At 38.0% G+C, this 19,727-nt stretch overlaps 1 protein-coding gene across 3 annotated transcripts in view; it reads left to right on the top strand.

The window, feature by feature from the left end:
* Positions 1-19,727, top strand: part of gcn1 (GCN1 activator of EIF2AK4) — a 107,144-nt gene that overhangs the window by 50,700 nt on the left and 36,717 nt on the right. For all 3 annotated transcript variants that reach the window (XR_015497379.1, XM_087264066.1, XM_087264067.1), the window contains exons 28-37: positions 831-974; positions 4,985-5,109; positions 5,673-5,862; positions 7,342-7,412; positions 9,186-9,351; positions 9,770-9,964; positions 10,538-10,784; positions 13,768-13,889; positions 14,467-14,581; positions 15,938-16,117. Coding sequence is in view for 2 of the 3 variants with exons in the window: in XM_087264066.1 (XP_087120192.1) it covers positions 831-974; positions 4,985-5,109; positions 5,673-5,862; positions 7,342-7,412; positions 9,186-9,351; positions 9,770-9,964; positions 10,538-10,784; positions 13,768-13,889; positions 14,467-14,581; positions 15,938-16,117 (1,555 nt within the window). In the remaining variant the exon portion in view is untranslated. The remainder of the gene's footprint in view (positions 1-830; positions 975-4,984; positions 5,110-5,672; positions 5,863-7,341; positions 7,413-9,185; positions 9,352-9,769; positions 9,965-10,537; positions 10,785-13,767; positions 13,890-14,466; positions 14,582-15,937; positions 16,118-19,727) is intronic.

A 19,727-nucleotide genomic window follows, 5' to 3' on the forward strand; every position in this document is an offset into this window, starting at 1 on the left:
ACCGGTGCTGCTTACAAAAAGACACAGTTGGAGCTCTTGAAAGCAGCAGGACTGTGGGTGCATTAGTATCACTTTTTGTCTGTTCTATATGAAAGAGAACTGATCACAGTTGTGTTTCAGGCACGGTTGCTTCAAGCAAAGAAACAGGAGCGCGCATGCGCTTTAAACAGTCGCGCGCATCACATCAGCTGTTAGCGCGACTGATTATCCTCTCATTCGGGATTCACCTGCTTTTTATTGCTCGCGGGAATGCAATTATTTTTGTTAGTCGTGCTGTTTCTCGATTCTTAGATTACATTTGCGCGCATATTGGGTCATCCATATAGTCCAACCCTGCTTTTAAGTAAACTACAATTTAAAAATGATTTCCAACCAGCCAAAGTGGCTAGTGGGAGTGGCTGTCTTACCCGCTAGAGTTGAAATCTACCCACATTTGGCGGGTTGGCGGTTGTTTATGTTAAGCCCTGGTTATTACATACAAGGTTAACCTGCAATTTTTTAGCATATAGGTGATGTCTTTGTGCATGTTTAATGAAGTGTATTAAGTGTATGGGTTGTCCTCGAAGTGTAATCTGTTGTGTGTGCAATGCATATAGTGTGTTTGTTTTGTTTTAACAGTGTTTTTGTAGTGTTTGCGTAGTCTTTGTAATCTGTAGCGTATGCGTAGTGTGTGTATTTGTAGTGTATGCATAATGTATAGTGTGTGTGTGTAGTGTTTGTGTAGTGCATGTATAATGTGAGAACAGTGTATTGTCTGTGTAGTTTGGTGTATGTGAAACGTGTGTGTGTTTTATGTGTGTAGTCTCTGTGTAATGTGTGTTTGTGCTCAGGTTCTGGCGTCCAGCTGTCTGACAGCTCTGTGTGGCAGTGCTGGAGGTCAGGAGGGCTGTGCTCTCGCTGAACAACCTGAGATCGATGTTCTGCTGGAGGCTTTACTGTCCTCCTGTTTCTCCGTCAGAGACGCTGCGCTCCGGGTCAGTGCCTTGATCATTCTTACCTTCTCGTTCCTTCTTTCAACATATTTGCTTTGACTATGCACTTGTACGCTAGTCATATCATATCCTAGTAACAATATACAGTTATAGTCAGAATTATTAGCCCCCCCTGTATGTTTTTTTTCCCACCAATTTCTGTTTATCAGAGAGATTTTTTTTCCAACACATTTCTTATCATAATAGTTTTAATAACTCATTTCTAATAACTGATTTATATTATGTTTTCGTGATGACAGTAAATAATATTTTGGCTGGCGGTGCGTCGGGCATTTTTTGAGACTCGAGCGAACAGTGCGCGCGGCGCCGCAACTGATTTGAGTGGAATATGATACACTTTGAAGAGATTTTGTCTGAAACATTACGACTGTACACACATCTAATGACCCCTAATCAGAGAGATAACCTTATGATCAATAATACTTGGCTAGAAATAGCAACAGCTGTGGGAAAGGAGAACGTTTTTGTTAAAAGGTTTGAAAAAACCTGAAGAATAAATTTATTAAAACCAAAAGAGGCCATGGCAAAAGTGGAGACCAGGTACACAATCACAGAATATGTTTTTCCACCATTTATAGGTTTTACACTGATGTATGTTGTTTAATTTTGAATTTAAAACAGTTTAATAGTTACAAAACTAAAATGAAGTCACAGAAGTATTTCTTTGATAACTGGGAAGGAATATTTTAACCTAGCGGTTTACAATATACTGATGCCCTGTTTCTCTGGGCTTTATTGGTGATAATGATCTGTAATGTTGGACCATCATTGCCTTTTTAGCATAAGAGGACAGAAGCTAGCCAGACAGTAATGTGTGAATTGTGGAGCGGGCTAAATCTAAAAAAAAAAAAATATATATATATTTTTTAGTAAGTGTACTTTTTTTTTTTTTTGCGCTAATAAAACATAAGCTACATTTGTAGAGTAACTCATGTTCTGTTGTCATTAATTACAAATACAGAGTATGTTTTTCCACTGGTAACACTGGTTTATATATTTGTGGAACAGGCTAAATCTGAAAAAAAAAATATATTTTTCTTTTTTTGCTTCTATTCTTGCCATAATAAAAATATATTCGTAAAGCAACTCATGTTCTCTTGTGATTAATATTGTAATAAACCTTAAATGGTGAAACTGTCCGAGATATGAACAAAAGCAAGTGATTTGATTAAAAAAAATCTTGAATTGTTATAAAAATGCTTATAATCATTAAAATAATGTATAAAAACAATAAAAAAATCAATAGTTTAAAAATATTGAACGATATTAAGATATGATGTAGTTCCGAAAACTTTCTACTTCTCTGTTGATCCGTCTGACTTTACGGTGGGTTTCTTTTGACCGCCCCCTGTCGTTTTAAAGAATATCACAACGGTGAACGCGGCGAGTATAAAAGCCTCGGCCGTTTCGCGAGGTGCGCGCGCAGTCAGTGGAGGTGTGCGATGCGGCGCCAGGCGCGAGTATAATTCCAGCTTTAGAAACCTGCTCAGCTACTGACTACAGAAGTTAGTCAACAGAACAGTTTCGTTAGCATGAAAGCATCACCTGAAGACAAAGGCAGAGTCGTTAAAAGTCAGCCTGTAACATTTGCATCACTCTGAGGCCCCGTTTACTCTAATGCGTTTTAGTTTTAAAATGCATAAGTTTTGCTACGGTTACACCATCTGCCCACACTACGCTGGAGTTTTCGAGCGCCAAAAACGTAGCGTTTCGAAAACGCTGGAGAGGCCGTTTTCATTCTAAAACGCTTCTGCTCCGTCTCAGAGTGGATGGGGTAAAACTGAGACATCTGAAAACGGAGGCGGGGCTGCAGACATTCGCCTCTCTGATTGGGGCTTTTCCTCAATATTAAGTAGCCGACACACACAGTTCAGTCTCGCATCCTCTCCCTGTAAGTTCAGACTTCGCAAGTTTGATATGGAAAACAGACCCTTGAGGACTTGTCCGGTAAATCTTCAAAGGGAACAGTGTACTTTATAACCTTATTCACTCTACCCTGGCTACGTTGTTTCACTTTCTCAACAATAAAATGAAAACATGATGTAAGGAACTGCCTATTATCATTTTGATATTAACAACTTAACAGACAGCAGAAATGCTGATGCGTCGTGCTGCATCTTCACTGTGTGCATATTTATTATAAAACAGAGCCTATATAACATCACTGCCTCCTTTCATTTTCAGTGAAAATACGAAATGTATCCTCTGCTTTGCTGAATGTCAGTTTTAATAATCAGTAATGGCCATTATGAAAGTATAACGCACAATAAGATTATACATTATAGGAAATAAAGGCAAGCGATCAGTCAATATACAGCATGTATATTGATTGATGACTGATATATTGACTATCCACACACTGGTAGTGGTGTGGAGAGACCCCCCCCACATGATTGTAAAGCGCTTGGGTGTATGGCCATACACAATAAATGTGCTATATAAATACACATTACATGTATGTGGTTACATTAATTATTAACTTATCTTTGCGCTCAGCCAAAACCTGTTACCTGTGAACAAGTAATCGATTCAAAAGACCGAAGTCGGGGAATATGTCTTTAGATTTAGACAACAAGATTAATTAAATATCACGTTTAATAAATATAGTGAGATTAAATCCAGCGGGAGATGCTTGATAAGCAGTCTGACCAGCACAGCTCTCATCTGGGTAGAAATGCTGCAGCGCTTGCCCAAGAGTGTGTGTGTGTGTGGTCACGTGATGTGCGTTTTCAGCGTTTTGGTGTGGACAGAGAGCTGTTCAGAAATCCTGGGTGAAACGCTAGTGTGGACGCGAATTGTTTTCATTCTAAAATTTTAAAACTAAAGCTCACTAGTGTAAACGGAGCCTGGCTCAGCCAGTCGTCAGAAAGACAAAGGGTAAATGTCCCTCATGGCTGGCCTGTTATTGAAATGAAATAATTAAAAGCCAAAGAACATAACTTTATTTATTATTGTTCATTTGAAACTAAATTATTTACTCTTATATTTCCACATTATACATTCAAGTGATTTTAAACCATTAAACATTTATAAACATTTTTTGAGGATGTTAACACATTAGAAAGTTTCCTTTCCTTTTTAAAAACGATGTATTTTTTTGCATTGTGTTAAGTGTTAAAGGGGACCTATTATACCCATTTACAAGATGTAAAATAAGTCTTAATGTCCCAAGAGTGTGTATTTGAAGTTTTAGCTCAAAAAGCCACACAATTAATGTTTTCTAACTCTCCGTATCTGACCCTTTTAGGCTTTAATCCTAATTGTGCTGTTTTGGTGACTGTCGCTTTAAATTTAAATAAGGCGGAGCTACAAATGTCCATGTGTCAGCATCCGCTTGTCAAGTGTGACGTCACGCGAATCGGCTTCCGGGTCCAAGCGCTCTATTTAACTGAATGGGGAGACTCATGAAATGGTAATAATAAACGTTTACAAAGCGATTTAATACTTTCGAAAATCACGATCGCAATATATTACGTCTATGCCTAATATTCGATGGCCAGAAAGTGATTTATTTTTTATAAATTGTTAAATTTTTGGTATTTGTTATGCAGCAAGCCCAGAGATTGTTGTGTACACTATGATTTTATATAAAATTAACTTTAATGTGTGATAGGAATAAAACGTGATCATAAACGAATGATTTCTCCACTCAAATGAATGGCGGCTTGAACCCGGAAACAGTATTACATACGTCACAAACACGTCACCACTTAACAAGCGGATAGTGGCAGATTGAAAAACAAGACTAACGTCTTATGCTAATGAGTGAGAGATTGTCACTAGTGGGTGGGGCTTTCACCCTCTAATGACGTACAAAGGGAGAATGTAGATCACAGTGTTTCTGCATCAAGTGTGTTTATAAAAAATAGAATGAATTATTTTTTACCATACAAAGCTGGTTATATTCACAGACCGATGCCACACTACTGTGTTTAAAGTGATTTTTACATAATAGGTCCCCTTTAACATTGCGATGTGTCTGCCTGCTATAGGGTCTGCTGGAGATGGAGCTGGCGTTACCCACTGACAGCACTGATGTCAATGGCTTGAAGATGTTGAGGAGGCTCTGGGTGGCCAAGTTTGATGTGGAGGAGGAGGCCAGGGCTTTGGCGGAGAAGTGAGTCATCTTGAGTCACTACAGTCATCTTTCACACTCCAGACTCTGCTGATTCAGAGCTGGGCTTGTGCTGAAGATGTTGGCAACATGGGTTTATTTTGGAAATGGTCCATTTTGTAAACTCCTGTCCATTTGTGTCAAAAGAAATTAGTAAAAAAGAAATTGCATTGCAAATAATAACTGCAAGCAGCAGTTATCGGGGCCAAGCAGCCCAGCGGCCACATCATAAACAAGCATGGCAACAAGCCACAGAGCAACAGGAACATTCTATAACTTTTTGGCAGCAATTTCTGAGCAAAATTTGGTGGAAATTAGGCTAACGATCTATGGAGAGTTCAAAACAACACGATTTTTAAACTAATTGAAGATGGTGGAAGGGAAGTTGTGTCAATTAGGTAATAAATCATATCAATGTTCTCTGCATGATCCAAGGAATGTACAAGACATGTACTATTGTCTCAAGACAACAGACAAAACTATTCAAAAATTAGCATTGATTTGCTGTATTACTACTGATGAAGTGTGTATTTGCGTCTCTCTCTTTTTCTATATGTCTGTGTCAGACTGTGGCAGGCTCTGTGTCTGGATCTGGTGCCGGAGCTGTGTCCACTGCTGATTGAGGATGTGATCCAGCATGAGGAGGCGGTGCGTTCAGCCGGTGCGGAGGCTTTGTCCAGCGCCGTCAGTCAGTATCAGGAGCAGTCAGCGACTGTCCTCTCACAGCTCACGCAACTCTACCATCAGAAGCTATATGTGAGGCTCTCTCACACACACACATTCACACACACACATCAACATGACTGACCATTGAGTTTTAGCATATAAATCATAGCAGTTATTAGGGCTGCACGATATTGGAGAGATTTAAGATTTTATATATATATATATATATATATATATGAGGAATATCACACGAGTAGCAGTGCGATATTGCTGTATATCGGCACTGGTGGGAGGGGTGCATTGGCACAAGGCCGCAGGCCGAGTATATACAGCCATATCGCACTGCTACGAGTGTGATATTGCGTTTATACAACCATTTGAAGGCATAATTGTGTATATAAAAACCAAATCAAACATGGAGAGTCTGAAAAACCCTTGTGTATGAGGAACTACTTTCTTCCGCGTTGGATTCAAATCATAAGCTGACAGGTAAACAGCTGAGCAAGCATCTTTTAAACTTTAGATCTGTAGTGTCTGCTTTTTGCTGGCTGTATGTGGGCGGAGTAATACACAAAGGGTAAAGAGGCTGTACAGGTGCTGATATTACTTAAATATATCACAGCTATCAGCCAATCAGATTTGAGAACCAGACAGAACTGTTGTATAAATATATATATATTTTTTATAATTTATATAATTTCACCAAATAATTTGAACAGTTCTATTTGGAAAGATTTTATTCATTTAGATCAACCGGGATAATCAAGTCTTTTTCTATGCAGTGCTTCCACATAAATAATAATAAACTACAAGCATAAAGAGCAAAATAAATGTAAAAAAAAAAACAACAACTCTATGGTTTTCTGGGGAGTCTAACAGCATTCTAGTACAGAAATTGAACCATCAAATGTAAAACTACATGGTCGTCATTGTGCAAACAATTTAAAAAGATAAACATTCAATATTATCTTTATCTTTTAAGCTTTACTATATGAACTAATCCTGTAATGTGGCACGTATTTCGGATGAGACGTTAATCGGAGGTCCCAACTCTCTGTGATCGTTAAAAATCCCAGGATGTCCTTCAAAAAAAAAAGAGTAGAGGTTTAACCCCGGCATTCTGGCCAAATCTTCCCACAGGCCTCTGTCCATCATGGCCTCCTAACCATCCCCATACCATAATTGGCTTCTTCACTCTGTCTCCTCTCCACCAATCAGCTGGTGTGTGGTGTGCGGTCTGGCGCAATATGGTTGCTGTCACGTCATCGCTACACACCGGTGGTGGATGAGGAGATTTCCCCCAATGTGTAAAGCACTTTGAGTGCCCAGAAAAGCGCTATATAAATGCAAGGAATTATTATTATTAGTGGATACACACATTGTTATATTGATGCTCATCAATATATTGTTCAGCCCTAGCTGTTGAGTTAAATGTCATCAATTACCCACACTGCTTTTTTTTATTCATATGATTCAAATGTAGCTCAATTCAAATTGATTTGTTAAGCAGTTTTCACAATAATTGTTATGTATTGTTCTGAATTGATGTGGATTGTGGTGTTTGTTCAGAGGCCGCCTCCAGTTCTGGATGCTCTGGGACGCGTTATTTCTGAAGCACCTCCTGATCAATGGGAGGCCAGGTGAGAGCTTTTTAAATATGCTTATTTATGACTATTTGGGGATTTTTATATTTTAATTTTAGTTAAGTTTTTTATTTTCTTTCTTTTCTTTTTTGTTGTTGTATTTTATTAGTCAGTTAGACCGTGCTTTTGGAGTGTATGTCTGCCTTTACATGTTAGAAAGGACCAAATACTTTTAAAGGTGCTGTATGTAAGTTTTTGACTTTTCTAAAGCATAAAAATACCAGAATATGTTTGCAGATATTTCAGAAACATGCTCAGTGAACATTCCTGTTTATCTGAAAAACAATGCTGAAGTCAGATGTTCTGCCTTGAAAATGTGTGTTATGTGCCAGAACGTCTGTCTTTGTTTTGGTCCCTCTAACCAGCCCAATGCCAGTTTAGCCAATTATATTTCAACACCCGGGTTAACTTTTGGAAAACCGCATTCATTCATTCAGAAAGGCTCTCAAAGCATGCGTGACTGAAATTTGACCTCCGGTGGACAGTAGTAGACTCTGAAATGAGATGCTGATTCAGAGTTCCACATGAGGTGGTTGTAAATTAGCAAATAATATGAATATTGCGAGCGTAAACATTAGGTGAGCAGGTAACATTGTAACTCCGTGTCCTAATAAAACGCTCTGTGAGGAGATTTGCAGTGATAAGCAATTTGGCTGTTTGCACCAGACGAAATACGACAGAAATTTAAATACAGCCATTCAGAAGCACAGAATAGTGCACTCACTGCACTACAGTGAAATGGTAAGGTTTATAATGTAATTAATACAAATGAAACCTCTTTAATATTATTAAATGTACATGCTGAGTCACTGATCGTTGTTGGTTTGCCTTATTTTACAATTCTGAAGTTTACAATTTTACAATTCTATCTCAAATGGTTTCTTTTATTTTCAAGATCTGAGGTGAACTATCTGCTGCTGCTTTCAGTTATATGGCAATAAATGTCATGTAAAATAGCATTTAAACTCGCATTGTTAGCGTTTAACACTAAATAAAGCGCATGAGGTCTACCTGAGGTGATCATTGTCATCAAGGTTTTTCTTGTTCAGCTGCAAACAATAGAAACCGCTTCTAAAATATTAATTCCAGGTACTGGTTAGGACAAACATATTTCTTCTATCGCGTGCCATCGCTTTTATTTAGAACGTGATTTATATCAGCCTTGCATCAGCGTTTAGGCTCAGTAGTCAGGCTCGCTCCTTTTGGACCTCAATCTGATAACCTTCTCTTGTGTGTGTTTTGATCCAGGAACGCATTATCTAGTTCAACCACTGGGTGTCAAACTTACATACTGCACCTTTAAGTCTAGCTTAAAAACCTGCCCGAAAGAGCTGTTATTTTAGTTTTATTTCATTTTATTTTCTATTTTATTCTCTCTCATAATATTTCATAATGTTTCCTGTTTATTATTTTGATTTTTACCAAACTCTTGTCTGTACAGAACTTTGGTGAACACTTTGATTTGAGTACCTAAATAAATTAGTTATTATATTATATGACATATTATACTTATACAGCTATTATAGAAATCAGTTACAGTATGTTTTAGTTTTTTATAATCTGAGATCTTTTTGGGTAACATCTAGCAAAGTAAAAGTTATTGTAAATGTTATATTTAGAGTGTTTTTAATTGTTATTGTTATTTGTTTTACATGTTTTTTTTGTTTATGTTATTTTATGTACATTTATTGTTATATTTTATTTTATAAAAAATGCTGTTTTTTTAAGGGATAGTTCATCCAAAAATGATAATGGGTTTCTTGTGTGCAGGTGTGGCATCGCTCTTGCGCTGAACAAACTGGCTGAGTACCTGGACGAGAGTCAGGTGACGCCACTATTCCTGTTCTTTGTGCCGGACGCTCTGAATGACAGACACCCTGAGGTGCGGCGCTGCATGCTGGACGCAGCACTGTCTGCTCTTAACACACACGGCAAGGTAACACATCTTTGCAACGTGGATGCACACATTGCTATATCTGATATGCTGAAACGGTATATTGTGCAGCCCTAATGCAGATGGTGCGGAAGGAATTTGCACAGGTTCTGGATGGTCCAAATCTTTTTTCGAAATTTATGACAATTGGAAAAAAAATTCAAGCTTCTCTAAATGTTTAGTCATTTGAAAACAATTTTAGTAATCGCAGTATTGCTAAATTCTGGAATGAATACACAGCACAAAGGCTGCCTTTTTTTAATCAATATTATTCACTAAAGAGCAGGCCATGAGAATTCAGCCTTTTTGTCAGAAAAAGTCAGGGATTTTCATAGTTGATTTAGAGTGGGAACCCTGTAGTATATAAGTAATACTAAAGTAACACTGGTGCCGTATTAAATTCTTTCTCTTTCTGTGTCAGGATAACGTGAGCTCTCTGCTGCCCGTGTTTGAGGAGTTTCTGAAGAACGCGCCGCAGGACGCCAGCTATGACTCTGTGCGGCAGAGTGTCGTCATCCTCATGGGCTCGCTGGCCAAACATCTGGACAAGAGCGACCCCAAAGTCAAACCCATCGTGGCCAAGCTGATCACAGCCCTTTCCACTCCCTCACAGCAGGTCTGCAGGCCTTTTTGTCTATTGTTAGCATTTGATAAGTGTTTTCGTTAAGTGTTTTTTCGGTAAGGTTTGGTGTTTTCTACACGTCGCCCCTAGTCATGTTAACTTCAGAGCTTGTTGACCTAATTCATCAAGTTGCATAGGCGTCGGCTAAAGAGAACGCTCTGTTTGGTTATTAAGGAACGAATTAGAGCCTGAGTGTGTGTGTGACGTAGTGAAGTGACGTAGCATGTAAACAAATGAAGATGAGAAGGAACACAAAGAGGGCAGCTTTAATTTTGCTACATTTCTGAAATATTTGCAAATGATTAGCAGATTATGAGACATGTTTGCAGGAGCGGATTTCTCCTTTATTAGTGACAATTAATAACAACGGTTTTAAATGTTGGTTTGTTTACGATTCATCTGTGCACGTCAGAAGTTTGGGTTAAACATATACTGCCCCCTACGGAGCAGAAAGAAATGTCATCTTGGCCAGACGCCGAACGCAGCTCTCGTTTCAGTCGGTGCTCGTTGGCATCAGCTTAATGTGTCCTGGCCCTGACATGTCTCTCTGTATCTTCTGCTCTTCAGGTTCAGGAGTCGGTGGCCAGTTGCCTTCCTCCTCTGGTTCCTGCTATAAAGGAGGATGCAGGAGGGATGGTGCGGAAACTCCTTCAGCTGCTTCTGGAGAGCGACAAGTACGCCGAACGCAAAGGAGCTGCATACGGACTGGCCGGACTGGTCAAAGGTCTGGGCATCTTATCACTCAAACAGCAGGAGATCATGACCACCCTGACGGACGCCATTCAGGACAAGAAGAACTCCAGACGCAGAGAAGGTGCTGCTTTTAAATGACCAGATCTGTGCGATGTTGTTGCATAACAAATTCATTTTGAAATAATCTGGAATAATTTTTATTCAGGGTTCCCACGCTTCATGAAACTACTTACATTTTAGACATGAATTCAAGGCCTGGAAAGTACTTAAAGGGTCATGAAACCCCCTCGTTTCAGCAGGGTGTTTTCACACCTCTACTTTGGAAAAAGTCAGAAAAGTGGGCGTGTCCAGCTCTGTTTAGGGGGGAGTGTCGGAGGAACTAAAGTGGGATGGTGTGGGAGTGTCTATTTGGGCACGCGCGAGTTTCAGAGTCAAAATACACAGACAGGAGGAAGTGATGGTGTTTAACCTACATGGACATCTGTAGTCGAATTATTTGCCAAATTATTAAATGTTGGACTTTAACTGCAGTTTGGCTCTTTCATTCAGGGAATTCATTCATGTCCCTCGCGAAACACGAGATATTTGATTTGAGGATCTGGTCTAAGCGTGTATTTTTCATGCAATGTTTGATACCGCACGGCGAATGAGAGAAAAAAAACCTCAGCATTTCCCAGAAACTTAGATGCACACGGCAGGTAGCGTCAGAAAGCCGCGCGTGTTATTCCGGTCACAAAATGCGGTAAAAACCCTACACGAGGGTAAAGTTTGGTTGTGGTGCTAACGTGTTTACACTCGGTGCAATAGTTTGTTAGATACGAACAAACTGAATAAACAAAGAGCACTGGTCGCTCACTTACAAAATCTGTAGAGACAGGACAATCACCAGCAACTAGAGCCGCGTCTTTATTAAGAGAAGACTACAAACGAATCCGGATCTCAGCGTTTGCAGATGAGAACAGCTCTCAGGTAAACAATAATCCTCCTTAGACACGCAAGTTATTGTTGTCGAGCGTCGCGTACACTGTTAATCCACACGTGACTCTGAGCTCTCACAGAGAGAAAATGAAAACGAAACCTAACTGCAGCAAACTATAAAACCAACACTTCACGCTTGTTTTGCCAACACAACGTGGCGTCTCTGTCCTGAAAACACGGTGATAGTAATGAATATTAATGAAGTTGCACAATAGAGCGCGCTGATTGGTTTGAATCAAGCCTTACTCATGCATTAATGCAGCAGGCTGTGAGACGTAATAAGACTCACTCTGGCACAGACGCCCAGTCTGCAAGCTGGAATACACGCTATTATGTCATGACCGTGACGCAGCTTCAAAAATTCGTTTCAAACCGGAAGTACGAATTTGCTTGAAATAACGCAAAAACAACCAATTTACACTTTTTAGTGAAATATAGGTGTCCTAATAGTGTTTTTAGCAGTGTGGGACACATACGACTGTCAACAGCTCAAAAAATGTGTTTTGGTGTTTCGTAACCCTTTAAAAACAAACATAGGTCCTTGAAAATGTGTGTATTTAAAGTTTACTGTGTTTTTTCAACAATTGTACTGTGCTGCGTTAAAAATGAAAAAAAAAAACTGTGAAGTTTAAATCTATGACAAATAGTACATTTTATCAATATTTCAGGGCCTGCATTTGAATATTACCAGTATTGAATTCAACTAAATGTATTAAAAGTCCAGTGAAATGCTTTGAAATATGCATTTTTATTTAATGTTTTTTACGTAATCTCAATCGAGAAACAATGAGAGGGTGGGACACAGAGCAGCTCCTTCACTTTTAAAAAAAAAACAGCCAATAGATTTCTGCCAGTAAGAGTGTTCGATCTCAAGTGCATCAAATGAAAAGCAAATGCAAAGTATCTTAAAGGATGCGGGGCATATAAAGATACTAGAGTGCATTTGATTGGTTGTCATGTGATGAGAAACTAAAGTATGAAGTGACATAAATAAAACCATTGATTCATTTAAGTGGCTGTGACAAACTACAAGCTTTACATGTTTATATCAGTTTTATATCTTCTATATGTGAATTTGATCACAGTTTTGGGGCACACTAGCTTATAGATATCCTAAAAGTTAACAATACTGATACTAAAATAAAAAAAACCTTTAAAATAAACTTTAAAATTCAGTCCAAGGCGCTCGAAAAATGTGGAAAAAAAAGCCTTTAAAAATAAAGACTTATCAATATTTATTACACATTTTTCGAGTACCTTGGACTGATTTTTGCTGTTTACTCTAATAAATCTCTTACCCAAAGAGCACAGACACATTATTTAAGCTACCCCTGAGCACTTTGTGTTTGATTTTAGATTTTTATCTAAAAAAACGTCATGTTACTTTAAATGTTTTTTCAACTTGGCTGTTTAAAACGGTCTACTATTTTGTAAATGACACATTCAAAACAAAACAACATCGTTACCATGACATTTTATTGTTAATATTAAGTGTAAGTGTAAGGACTTTCATGGCACTATATACGCTATGGCTGTGATTTAAAATCACTAGTGATTAGTGATTAAAAAGTCCTTGAATGTGGCGTCTATGATAGAGTGGGAACCCTGTTTATTACAATAAGCACCTTTTTTCTCCTTTTCAGGCGCTCTGTTTGCGTTTGAGATGTGTAATGTATGTATATATATATATATATATATATATATATATATATATATATATATATATATATATATATATATATATATTATACATGTTTATTATTATTATCATTACTGAATATTACATTCAAGACTTAAATTTTTTTTAATATTGTTTGTATTTTAGTTTAATTCTTTAATTTAATAATATATATATATATATATATATATATATATATATATAAAGATTTCACATACATATATATAAGAGTTCAGATGCAAAAGCCGCTAAACGCCACTTCCGCCAAAAATGAGATTGAGTGATTGCTTTAGGCATGTAGTACACCATCAACAAATAGATTTGCTTCTAATCATCCAAATCCCAGGCACTATATATGCTAGGGCTGTGAAAAAGTCCTTGAATGTGGCGTCTATGATAGAGTGGGAACCCTGTTTATTACAATAAGCACATTTTTTGTGTTTTTCAGGGGCTCTGTTTGCGTTTGAGATGTTGTGTAACATGCTGGGGAAGTTATTCGAGCCATATGTGGTTCACGTCCTCCCTCACTTGCTGCTGTGTTTCGGTGATGGGAATCAGTACGTCAGAGAGGTACAAACACTCCTCCTGCTTTACACTCCCAGAGTATCATTTATGTCATTCTGTATGATTGCCCTTTTTTATACCAAAAATATATTATTGTTATCATTTTCCCCCCACTATTGCAAATGCAAATGAATGTGACATTTTTTCAAAGCTCTTTATCTTCTGTTAAATTCGACCAGAGCAAGCAATAAATCATTGTATAGTATGACCCACATAATAATAATGTGTTGCGTAATTAATAAGTGTCTTGTTAAAATAAAGATTTGACCGCACAAAATTAAGACCATCATTAATGATATTCTGACACTGATTGGCTGTCGTCATTTTCATCTGACTCCGCCATAAGTATTTATTTTCTGCTCTGGATTCAGTTTCTAGCCAATAGCAGAACATCAACCACAGGGGAGGTGGGGATAAAGATATTAAGGCCTCATCTGATTGGTCAAATTTAGATAAACCAGCCAATACATGAAGTAAATGTAGTTTATCCCGTGTCTGCGATACGTATATTGCATGCACTTTTATCTTGATAAGGATAACTTAGCGGAAAGTTAATCTGCATGTTGTTTAATGTGTGCGTCAGGCTGCAGATGACTGTGCTAAGGCTGTGATGAGGAATCTGAGCGCTCACGGGGTGAAGCTGGTTCTGCCGTCTCTGCTGGTGGCGCTGGAGGAGGAGTCCTGGAGAACCAAAGCAGGTCTGTTCACGCTACAGACTACTGTTAATAGACCTATAATAGTTGTATGGTGTAAACATTTAGTAATAATAATCATGTTTAAATATGACTATAAACATGGAAAAAAGAGCTGTTTGTCATTGTATTATGTCATTATGTATTTGTATATTTTTGTTTGATCATTTTGATGGTAATTTTTCTATTCCATGTATTATTTTATATGAATGTCCTACAGTTATCATATTTTTATTTATTGCACAAAAGTGCATTGCATTATTTAGTAGGAGTAGTAGTAGTAATTAGTAGTTTTATTTCTAGTTATCTGTTTAATTTAACTGTTAATTATTGATTTATATAAATTTGATTAAACATCTCACATGGAAAAACAACATAGTTTATTTAAATAATTTCTATAATCTTTTTCTTATTTATGTTCATTAACAAAACTTAACAAGAAAAAACTGCATTTTGTGTTATTATTGTTTGCTGTTATACATGTATGTGTGTATGTGTATATATATTATACATGTATATTATTATTATCATTACTGAATACTACATTCATTACTTACAAATTTTTTATATAGTTTGTATTTTAGTTTAAATCTTTGATTAGATAATATATATAACAGTTCAGATGCAAAATCCGCTAAAAATCACTTAAGATAATTAAATTGAGTGTAGTACACCATCAACAAAAAGATTTGCTTCTAATCATCCAAATCCCAGCGTCAGCTCATTCAGAAATAAGTTTGTTCATATGTTTTCAATGTAGCATATGTGGTTTGTGTAATGTATTTTATGTTTGGTAAAATAATTTAAAATTTCATCTTTAGTGATTTTTCAACTAATAACGCTGTCCTGCCACATTAGTTGGATTTAGAGGTTTTTGCATAAAAAGCAGATGTGGGTTTAGCTGGTTTTGACCAAAAGAAAATCTACCTTTTTAAGAACCAAAGAAATGTCTAAAGTGATATTTTTGAAAAAAGTTATTATATTATTTACTAGCTAATAACCTCATCATTACATATAAAATAAAACATTAAACCTAATCAGAGGAGCCTGATAGAAAATGCTCATTTACATGAAAAGAATTCTTATGGATTTAGATCAGAGGTCACCAAACTTGTTCCTTGAGGGCCAGTGTCCAGCAGATTTTAGCCCCAACCCTAATCAAAGACACCTGAACGAGCTAATCAAGGTGATACTAGGTATACTTGAAACACTCAGGCAGGTGTTTTGAGACAAGTTGGAGCTAAACCCTGCAGGACCGAGATTGTTGACCCCTGATTTAGAGGGTTTTCCATCTGAACTCTTCATAAATATAATATATATATACTGTATAGTTGTATTTCTGATATATTGTATTTCTTCTAGGCTCAGTGGAGTTGTTGGGTGCGATGGCGTACTGCGCTCCTAAACAGCTGTCCTCATGTCTGCCCAACATTGTCCCGAAGCTGACAGAGGTTCTGACAGACTCTCATGTGAAGGTGCAGAAGGCCGGACAGCAGGCGCTTCGACAGATCGGCTCCGTCATCCGCAACCCTGAGATCCTCGGTAGGAAATATTCTTTCCTAATGTGGACATATCAGGAAAATCGGACTCTTCCTGTGTTTCGTTTATTTTGCTCTTTTATATTTTATATGCTATTATATATTACTTTAACATCTGTGCTAGAAAGAACATTACACATGCTCCAATATTGATGGACAGACCAGCAAACATGAGAATTTTCATATTATCATGACATTGAAGTCACTGAATTAATTGTTTTCCACAATGAGCATGAAAATGATCACTGTCGGCCTAAATCCTAAACACACATTAACTGTGCACTGTATATATTAGTCAACATTTGAAGTAGATCAAAATAGTCCAAAATTGAACAACACATGGTTTTGGTTAAAAACACTTTCTTTAATCCTCTACTATTTCAACAGTGTGGGATTATCGTGTTTTGGTTTTTTAGTCAGAATGTAGTGTTAGGGTGCTTTCACGCCTGTAGTTCGCTTCTTTTGATCCAGATCAAGGCCAATAAATGATACATTGTTGCATTTTTCTGCCGTCTTTGGGTCGCTTTCACACCACACTGCTGGCTTTGGTCCGAACCAGTTGAAACGAACCAAAATGCAGTCATCTGACAAAATCCACATCTCTCATTGGCCAGATGTTGTTGAACATATTTCCTATACTGCTTATTGATTGGTCAGATTTCATGTGCGGGAAAATGCCAATGAACTCTGGCAAGTAAACAAAACCGGCAGATACAAAATGTCGTTTTTACTCTGGAGGAACGACTGCGCTGGCTAATTGTATCCCTGCTTTAGGCAAACTATACATTTCGAGAATGAAGCGTGGCCGGGGCTGGAAAACAGTGTTTAATGCATCGCTCGTCACTTCAGGAGGCGTGAATTAACTTAGCTAAACTGCGACATGTTCATCTTGCGGAAATATTAGCAACGATCCATCGGGTAATGTTTTCCCCTCTCTCTCTGTCTGTTGGTAAAGCGCTGTCAACAAATATTTTTCCTCCATATCCCATAATGCACAGCGCATCGGTCTACGGCAGCTGGATTAGTCCAAAAGTCGCAGAACTTTTTGCGGTTGGACCTGTTTTAGTACGGATCATATTCTCACCACAAACGAACCGCTCCAGGGTTTGTTTGAAAGCGTACCGAGACCACCTCTTCAAGCAGGTCTCGGTACGCTTATTTGGTCCGCTTTTGGTGCGCACTCGAGTACGATTGCTGCATTCTCACCTGCCCAAACCAACCGTACCAAAAGGGGAAACGAACTCTAGTGCGATTCAATCGAACTAAATAAGGCAGGTGTGAAAGCACTCTAAGGGTGCTTTCACACCTCTGAATCAATTCAGTTGTTCCGAAACATGGATTGTTACATTGTTTCTCTTTGCTCTTCGTGCGGTTCGCTTTAACACTGCAAAGTTTCTAAACCAGGGGTCGGCAACCCGCGGCTCTAGAGCCGCATGCGGCTCTTTAGCGCTGCCCTAGTGGCTCCCTGGAACTTTTTCAAAAAATGTTTGAAAATGGAAAACGATGAGGGAGGAAAATATATTTTTTGTTTTAATACGGTTTCTATAGGAGGACAAACAATCTTAACGTTTTCCAATGCTGTAAAAGTGTGTAGAATATTTAATTTCAACATTTCTGTCAACGAAGATTTGCGTCATAGCCTGCGACACACGTTTCTATCAGCAGGGCGGGATGCCAGGCAGGTAGCTGTTGTAAACAAACCGGCGGCTGTGTCATGCGCCATGGAGCGCAAGCTGTCTTTGCCAAAGATGTACAGCGGGGCACACTTTCTCATTGTCCCTCCCTGAGAGAATTCTAAGAAGCCCATCCCGATCACTCACTCAACGGTGATTATTTACAAGGTGCGATCGTTGATATGCAAACCCCTAACCCCAACCGTCATTGGGGGAAAAGCAAATCGTACTAAATTGTACGAATTAGATCGTACGAATTCATACGAATTAGCCACTAAATGAAAAAGTTACGAATTGCCGTGAGATTGTGTTGGTTGAGCACATTCCCAGGAATGACTAGAGCTGATCTTGAAATGGAAATGGCAGACTGCGTTTTATTGCACTGTTTGTTGCCCAGATAAGGGGCACGTTGCACGTTAATTTTGATGTTGTTTTTTGGAATCCTGAAAAAAAAAAAAAAAACATAAAAAAATCTGATTTCTTTATTGCATTTCTTTAATTTCATCAAAGCAAAACATAATGCAATAATATTGTTATGAAGTTAAACTTGATCATTAAACATAATTCATTAATATTGTAATGAAGTTAAACTTGTTAATTAAGCATAATGCATTAATATTGTAATGAAGTTAATCTTGATAATTAAACAATGCATTAATATTGTAATGAAGTTAATCTTGATAATTAAACATAATGCATTAATATTGTAATGAAGTTAATCTTGATAATTAAACATAATGCATTAATATTGTAATGAAGTTAAACTTGATCATTAAACAATTCATTAATTTTGTAATGAAGTTAAACTTGAACATTAAACATAATTCATTAATATACTGTAATGAAGTTAAACTTGAGACGGCATTGTACAACAGAGTAGTCACGTGGCGCGTCATTCTCTACAGGATGCACTGCAGGGAAATGAACATTTAATCATGAAGGCTCAGTATGTATTTGTAGCCAGCAAAGTAATTTTTATAGTAGGCTAATATAGCTAATATAAATACATACAGCATGTGTTGCCATCATTATAAGGCTTATATAAGGCTTTTAATTTTTTGCGGCTCCAGACATATTTGTTTTTGTTTTTTTGGTCCAATATGGCTCTTTCAACATTTTGGGTTGCCGACCCCTGTTCTAAACGGACCAAAAGGGCTAAAACAAGTCACGTGAGTAAACTCTCCTCACATTGGTCCGAGTTTCACGGTTTATTTTGCAGAGTCCCGCTCAGCTTTCATGGGGGGTGGTGGTTGGTGGTGTTTGACAAGGTGCGTGCGACGTGTCTGAAAAGTGTGGAGGGATGCGGTTGAGAGGGGTGAGAAGGGTACGCCAGGTATTTTAGGACTGGGAGGGAGACGCGTGATTACCGGGAGATTATCACTTGTGTGCGGGCATCCGGGAGTCTCTGTGCATTTGCGGGTAACTACCGAAACTTGCGGGAGACTTGGGATGTCTGTTGAATTACCTCCCGCCCTACTCATAATTCTCTCTTCATATAGCCGTATGCATATGACCTATCTATAAAACACTGTGATATAGCCGGGCTCGGATTGTTTGCTTTGTCACTACAATCGATCCGCTCCAGAGTTTGTTTCAATCGAGCCGAGACCACCTCTTTCAAGCGATCTCGGAGCGATTGTTTTTGTCGCGGATCCGAGTGCGATTGGTGGTTTCACATTTGCCAAACGAACTGCGCTAACTGGGCAAACGAGACAGGTTCCGAAACAAAAGTGTAGGTGTGAAAGCACCCTAAAGCTCTACCCCCTTCTTCAAAGCATTTGAATTTAAAGGGACGCACACACAAAAAACAGCAAGTTTTTGCTCACTCCCAAATAGGGCAGAATTTGGTTAACTATAATAAATAATCTGTCTGATGTTTAAGGCTAAAACTTCCCAGAAACATTCTGAGCCACACTAGAGGTTTGTATGAAAAATTATCTT

This window comes from Danio rerio, chromosome 8 (genome assembly GCF_052040795.2).
Source record: "Danio rerio strain M-AB ecotype USA chromosome 8, GRCz13ab, whole genome shotgun sequence".
NCBI lineage: Eukaryota > Metazoa > Chordata > Actinopteri > Cypriniformes > Danionidae > Danio > Danio rerio.